Below are 7,433 nucleotides of genomic sequence, written 5' to 3'. Positions count from 1 at the left end.
AACCGCAATGGGTTAAGCGGATGAGGCGAAACGCTTTATTTAGTTGTAGACACAAGTATATATATTTATGTATAAATATATATAAATAAAGACAGACATTTATAGCGGTACATACATACATACGGATTTGTAGAGTGGGGGATCGATTACAAGCGCTCTGCTTTGCTTGCCACGCTTACTGTACTTGAAACTTGGTCACGAGATTTTAATGCCGCGCCATTCAAACGAAGTGCTCCCACACATACACACACGCACAACAACTGTGATATTCATTCTGTACTTGCGGGTCTGCTGAAAGTGAACGTCATTGCAGTTTGTCGCTTAAGTCTTTTGTCTGCCGACAGAAATATAAATGGCTCAGGGTGTTTGCGCAAATTTTGCGAATATTGCAAATTTTTATTGTTTTCATTGCACATGAATTTGTGTATAAGAGTAATGTTATTTACATCTAACTGTTGTGAACATGGAATAAATATATATATATGCAATATACATATACTTGTATATATAGGTACTTGGATATAGTATATGTTTACATACGGTACTAAACAAATTTAAATACTATATACGTACATATGTATATGATTATGTATGTATGCATATATAGAGGTTTTAATAAAGTTTAGTTACGTTGATTACCTAAAATGCTAAGGACTTCACCACTTCATGTTTACTTGAATTCTTATCTGGCGTAATTAATAGAATATATTGGTACAGTTAACACCCGTAAATAGCTACAATAAAAATGGAAAAAATGATAACGAAGCTATAATATCCTTAACAAATAAAAAATTTTCTCACACAAGGACTTGATTTTGATCGAACAGTTTGTATGGCAGCTATATCCTATAATGATCCGATATCTATATAAAGGATCAAGTATATACTCTTTTGTTGCTAGCAAAATATCTTAATTGTCATAGTTAATAGAAAAGCGAAATATTTCGGCACCGATATTTTCACGAGAGCATATTATGCAGACTATACTGTCGATATATTGTCTGGCTTACCTAAATTATCAATAAAAGGTGAAGGCTTAATACATATATAGGTTTATCAGCAAAGTCCAAGGCATTTACCTAGCTTCAACAAAATGTAATCTAATAAAGCGATAGCATGATCTCAATTGCCTTCTGATCACCCCTTGATATTATATATGACCAATGGGAACAAATTATCAGTTGGACAGTAGAAATTGACAAAGGTATTGTTTTAGTTTACTTTTGTTCGCCTTCATTGAGAATTGTTTCCACTAAAGACAAATTACATATCAATAAAGTCTAAACCATGATCAGTTTTCGTATCAAATCTTCAAAGAATTTCATAACTTTCCTTAAGTGGACTTGCTTAAGTTAGAGCAAATACAGCATACTTTCAATACATTTTTAACAAGTTCAAAATCGTTCATTATTTTAGCCGTTACTGAAACCATGTGGGAGCATGTATGTGCTACAAAACCAGCGAATTTTTTCAACATGTAAAAATAGATCGAATTAACTAAGAAATCATTTTTATGCCCATTAAAGGCAAAATATTTTGTTTGCTTTATTGACTGAAATCCATGGACAAAACGCCCAAGACTGAAGTTAAAAATAATATTTGCTGCCTTTTTACTGCTATTGGACCTCCTTTCTATCTCTTTTAACTAATCGCATTCGTTTGTTAATTTGTTTCGTCTTTTAGCTACCGTTAGAGTCAAATGTAAATATAAATATTTTATTTGTTATTTATTCAATTAAATTATTGCCCACTTATTATAAGTATCGCATTTGTATTTGCTTATGACACTAGAGCAAAAAAATTGACGTGACAGCTGAAGTGTCATGCTCGATAATGTGGACTATTGTGATACAGTTCAATGTCAAATCCACAATAAAAATCTAGATCAATGTTAAGTGCAAGCCAAGCACCTGTAATGAATGGAAAAGCAAAAGTTGAAACAAGTTTTTTTTTTTTCGTTGTGGTAAAGGTAACGGCGTGGAATTTTACAGTATGTGAGGAGTAAATATCGCTAATAAACGTTTCGCTTGTCACAATTAAATAGCATTTTTTATAAAAAAAATAATTAGTCAACTTACTTTTCATTATTTCAAGAAAATAAAGTGAAGAAATAAATGGGAAGTATTTTCAAACTGTAATATCAGTACGTCAGACACTTTTAAAATGCCATCCACTTAACAATTCTTTTAAACCACATGCTCCTAGTATGATTCTCTGCACTGTTTTGTAGCCTACCTTGTAACTTGATGTCCCGAAACTTTATATTTTTGTGCAACAAGTGTGAATTGTGAATTCATATGCAATATTTGTATACCCCTGCAACAATGTTGCATATGAATTTAAAATTGGTGAATCATTGGCTATGTAGGAGTTAGGAGAACGGATAGACCGATGATACGAGACCACGTTACTTCTTAAAAAGCACTTCAGTTTTATTAAAATACTTGTATATCACTCTTGTTTTATACTCTTGCAACATGTTGCTGCAGATTATAATAGGTTTGTTCACCTAACGGTTGTTTGTATCACACAAAACTAATCGAGATAGATATAGTATTATATATACATATATTAGTGATCGGGTTGACGATATGAGTTAAAATACGAGTGACTGCCTGTCCGACCGTCCGCTAGTCTGTCCGTACAAGCTGTAGCTTGAGTAAAACTTAAGACATCTTAATGAAACTTAGGGTACATATTCCTTGGCACCATAAGCAGATCGGTATTGTAATCTACAAAAAGCTAATAATTGAAAATTTATAAATTGCGATAACTAAACCGCAAATTAAGATATAAAACTATAATTTGGGCAACGAATCACAATGATGAGGTCATTGATCCTATTAAATGTAAACAAAAGGGTCATTGACCCCAAAAGGTAATCAAAAGTTGTTGACTTGGCTAAGTGTAAACAAAGGTTGTGGACTTGGCTAAGTTTAAGCAAAAGGGTAATTGACCTAATAAATGAAAACAAATGGGTAATTGACCCCTTAAAGTGTAAACAAAGTTGCCCACGTTCTTTTTTTCCAAGAAGCTGCATATACCCTATAGCATATAGCTGTCATACAAACTGATCGATCAATATCAAGATAATAGATAGATCAAGATCTGTTTATACACTTATATGCCATAAGAAATGTCGCTGTAAAGGGTATTAGAGCTTCGGTACTGAGGAATTTAACATTTTTTTCTAGTTTAATATAAAATTTTGCTACAACTGAATGTATTTTCTCTGCTTTGATCCTTGCAAGTTGCAAGGGTATAAAATATTCGGTTACTGTTTTACTTAATGTTTATAACTTATGACTAGACACAAACTTTTCTGAAATTTAAGAAATCTCACAAAAATGGCAGCAATTCAAACCAGTGCATTTTTTATCTAAGCAAAGCAAGATGTTTGTCAATGAGTAACAATTTATAGACAATCAAAATTTAAAAAAAAATACTATTTTGGATAAAAGCGGTTAAAACTGAGTGAGCGACGTAAATGCAAAATAAAAATAGAGTTTTTCAGAACGTGAAGGTAGACGAGCTGCTTAAGATAAGTCTTATCCGATAGGGCGGTTTGATGTCAAAACTGGATGGAATCAGTTCAAAAGTACTCCTTGCCTTTATAATGTTTGGCTACACCAGAGCCTTTCCCTCCTTTACATGTTTTCCTTCCTGAAATTGAGGTTAAAAAGAAAATATATGACGATATTTTTCTGTATAAAATTAAGGCAGAACATAACAAAACATGTAATAATTAATGCGACTTCAACCATAATTTAAACAATATTTATCAAGATATAAAAAATGAGCTCATTACATTTAATAACTTCTTCACTAATTAACTCTGGCAAAGCTTTTCGTTAAGAATAAAATTAAAAATTCTTCTCACAAATATTTCACAACATCGTATGTCCAATAAGTGACCGTGATTTGCATTTTACATTTTGTAATTACACGTTCTAGTTGGCACTTTTGCAAAGAAAGTTGAAATTATTTCAGTTTTACTTTCGAAGTCCAGCAAGTATGTTGATTGTGAAATATTCAATTCTTGCGACCATAGCCGTGTTTGTTTTACGAGTGGCATCAAAACCCTCTACTTCAGCACCACATTGGCATGTTATGCCACACCATCATGGTCCAACTCTCGAAGAAGCCATCAAGCAATACTTCGAAGAGAAAACAAATGTCTTACACGTGCGAGTTCATTTGAAAAGGGCCATCATTTGGAAGTATGTTATTTTACATCATCTAACAGATGCGCTACGAAATTCGACTAAGCTTACCTTTCGCATAACCATTGGCGATAAGTATCTTCGCAATAATAAAGATTTTCTGCATAATTTGTGGTATGTGGACTCGTTTGAGGCATTGGAGTAAGTTTAAAGTTTTTTTTTTTAGAAAATAATGTATTTATGGCACCATCAATGTAATCACGAAAGGTTATGGAACTTTTTACTATATATATATATGTACTATATACTCAAAATATCTGTGGCCAAGTGTTCCACGAAAAACATATTGAAGAATCCAAAAAATTATTGCATTGCTCAGTTTATTAATTTTATAGTTCTGATGATACTTTTTGTTAGTACGATTAAAAGTTTAACTTAATCTGTTTCAAAATTGAAATGTTGGGGTTTAGCTTAAGATTTTTATCGACTTTTCTAACTGAATACAACACCTGGAGAGTATTTAACCATTTAGATATAGTTTTTGGGATATCAGAATTATATGTGTGGAATAATTCTGAATCATAGAAGAGATCCAAAGAAAGCATTATTTAGATAGAATGAAACCGTTTGCTGATTAATGTCGACCTCACCGTTAACCGATTTCAAGGCCTCATCGGTTCGGATGGCTCTCCGACTATGGTCCAACATACCTCATAAAAACTTTCTGAGAGTTTTTTATAGCACTTAATTCTTAATTACAACATATAGGAATATATCAGCCTAAACTATAATAATAATTGCATAGAGCTTCACGCAACAGACTCTTCAACTTTGACTCCAATAATGCTATACAATTATCTTTCATAAGTAAAGAAAACTATCGAATGAATTTCATGCAACTCACTTTTCTCTGTGCGAGTAGATGGATATACCGTCTCTGTACTCGGTCGACAGAGCCTCGCTAGCAATAACAGGGATCACCAAGTCTTTACTGGCAATGCGTGAGGTTGCCATTTGCAAATGAGAGGATATATTATCTTATATTATATATGTATATTCACTTCGCTCCCCCATTACATCACCGAAATTATATTATTGGTCCTAAATAAGGTTGCAATATGTTGGATAGATTTATAGTTAAAACTCTGAATGCATTCTGAGATGAAGAAGCTTATAAACCAAATAATGGTTTCAGTTCCCATTACGATTATCACATATAATATTTGTGTTTTAATAGTGAATAAGACGAATTTGTGCTTCAATACATACATGACTAGGTATAATTATTGTTGTACTTTACCCACTTCGCTCTTCTTTTCTCATTTAGCAACATTTTGCCGTACAAAAAGGAGCATTTCAGCAGCAACGCAGGGTTCTATGCCATTATCTTAGAACAAATCAAGGAAAAGAATGCCGCCTGGCATATACAAAAAATTCTTGTAAAAATGTTCTCAATCAACATTATCGATGTAATCATTATAACACCGAACACCGTAGGGAAGGGCTATTCCGTGTACACGTTCGAAGTGTTCGGCAAAGAACATTGTCGCATTGTGAAGCCGACAATTGTTAATTGGTTTATAAATGGACGTTTTAATAACTCCGAACTCTTTCCAAATAAATTGAGAAACTTTCATAACTGCAGTTTACGTGTGTTATCACGTAATGTGCCGCCATTTTTCACATACCATAAAGAAAACAATAACGGTACTATAATAATGAAAGGCGTCGAGGCGAAACTATTGAACGCCATTGCCGAGCATTTGAATTTTCGCATAGAACCGATTATAAGTTCTGCCTATGATTGTGGTGATGTTTATTCTAACGGTACAATGACTGGTCCCTACTATCAATTGGATCAAAATCATGTTGACGTACTTATGGGTTATTTCTTCTATGCTGCACATCGCATTGCCTTCTTGGAGGAGGGTTTATCGTATTTCACTACCGCTTTGGTTGTTATTGTAAAGCGTCAACCGCCGCCGCCCGACCACATGTGGATGTTGGATCCCTTCCAATTGAACACTTGGCTAGCGCTGCTGCTAATGGTGGCCACCGTTATTTCGTTTATGTGTGTGTTACACTTGCGTTATCAATATGGAAATTGGTTGGATATTATTGGTAGCGTTTTCGGCGAACCTCGTGTAGTTTTAACCAGAAATTACTTAGTACGCTTCGGCATTACTTTCTGGTATGTCGGTTTTGTGTTTATTAGCAGCGCTTACCAAGCAAAATTGTTCGTTTCATACAATCGGCCGTCACCAGGCTTGCCACACACCATAAATGATTTGCAGCGTAATAATTTTACATTTTTGGTGCACAACACAATGACTCTGAATTATTGGTTGCCTGATATGAATATACCTGAAAACCGCATTAAATACATTAATTCTTCAAATGCGAATTCGGTCTTTGAGGAGCTTTTGAATTCAACTGGCAATGTGGCTACACTGGCGACTATTGCGCGTATGCATTATTTTGAACGCAAGCGGCAGCTAATTGGCGTTTTCGATCAGGTTCCCGAAACGGTGCAACTACCGGAGATTTGTGCGTATTTTCAACATCATTCGTATCTCATCAAGCCATTCAACTCCGTCATTGCAATGATACGCAGCAGTGGCTTAATTTCACGTTGGTATGGCAATGCTCTAACGGATTCCAAAGGACCCGCGAAAATACAGCGTGGCGGTAATCCTAAAAGTTTGGATCTGGAAAAATTTGGTATTGTTTTCTTTTTACTTTTCTGCGGTGAATTTATTGCCTTTATTGTATTTGTCATAGAAATTATAATTGCACGCTATAAGAAATAAATATGTATATATGTGTATTATATATAATATTATATTATTGGTGTATTGAATAAATATATAAATGTTATCGCATGTCTATAAACTTTTTCATTTACTTTATTAAGACTTCTTATTAAAGGACTTGTATACTTCTAGAATGGTCTTCAGCGATCGCTTATGCCGACTAAGTAGAAAAGGGTGGGTTCATAACTCGGCTAAAATGAATTCCAAATGATCTCGTTAGCCGGTAGGCATACCCACAACTTTTTTTAAACATTACATAAATTGTTTAGGCAAAATTCGACATCAACTTTAGGGATCTGTTTTTTCGTATAATTTTTGTAATACGATTAGTCCTTTGCTTCAAAATCGGTCTCAGTGTTGGCAATTATGTCTTCATTGTGGTTCAATTTCTTTCCATTCTCACCGAACGTCCGAGGTAGAAGGACATAGTGGACATGTGGATTCGAAAACAATTCTT

The 7,433-nt window shown here is 34.0% G+C and overlaps 1 protein-coding gene across 1 annotated transcript; it reads left to right on the top strand.

The window, feature by feature from the left end:
• Window positions 1-4,014: 4,014 nt before the first annotated feature.
• LOC106618498 (uncharacterized) lies at window positions 4,015-6,973 on the top strand. The gene is made up of 2 exons (XM_014236285.3): window positions 4,015-4,364; window positions 5,491-6,973. Exons 1-2 carry the CDS (start codon window positions 4,015-4,017, stop codon window positions 6,971-6,973), a joined length of 1,833 nt encoding a protein of 610 aa, XP_014091760.3.
• Window positions 6,974-7,433: the final 460 nt, after the last annotated feature.

Source organism: Bactrocera oleae, chromosome 6 (genome assembly GCF_042242935.1).
Source record: "Bactrocera oleae isolate idBacOlea1 chromosome 6, idBacOlea1, whole genome shotgun sequence".
NCBI lineage: Eukaryota > Metazoa > Arthropoda > Insecta > Diptera > Tephritidae > Bactrocera > Bactrocera oleae.
The sequence above is the reverse complement of the archived record's forward strand: the minus strand, read 5'-3'. Positions and strand labels throughout refer to the sequence as shown.

Coding starts and splice junctions, on each gene's coding strand:
- LOC106618498 (XM_014236285.3), top strand. CDS start 4,015: ATGTTGATTGTGAAATATTCAATTCTTGCGACCATAGCCGTGTTTGTT. Junction 4,365..5,490: donor GACTCGTTTGAGGCATTGGA/GTAAGTTTAAAG, acceptor TTTCTCATTTAG/CAACATTTTGCCGTACAAAA.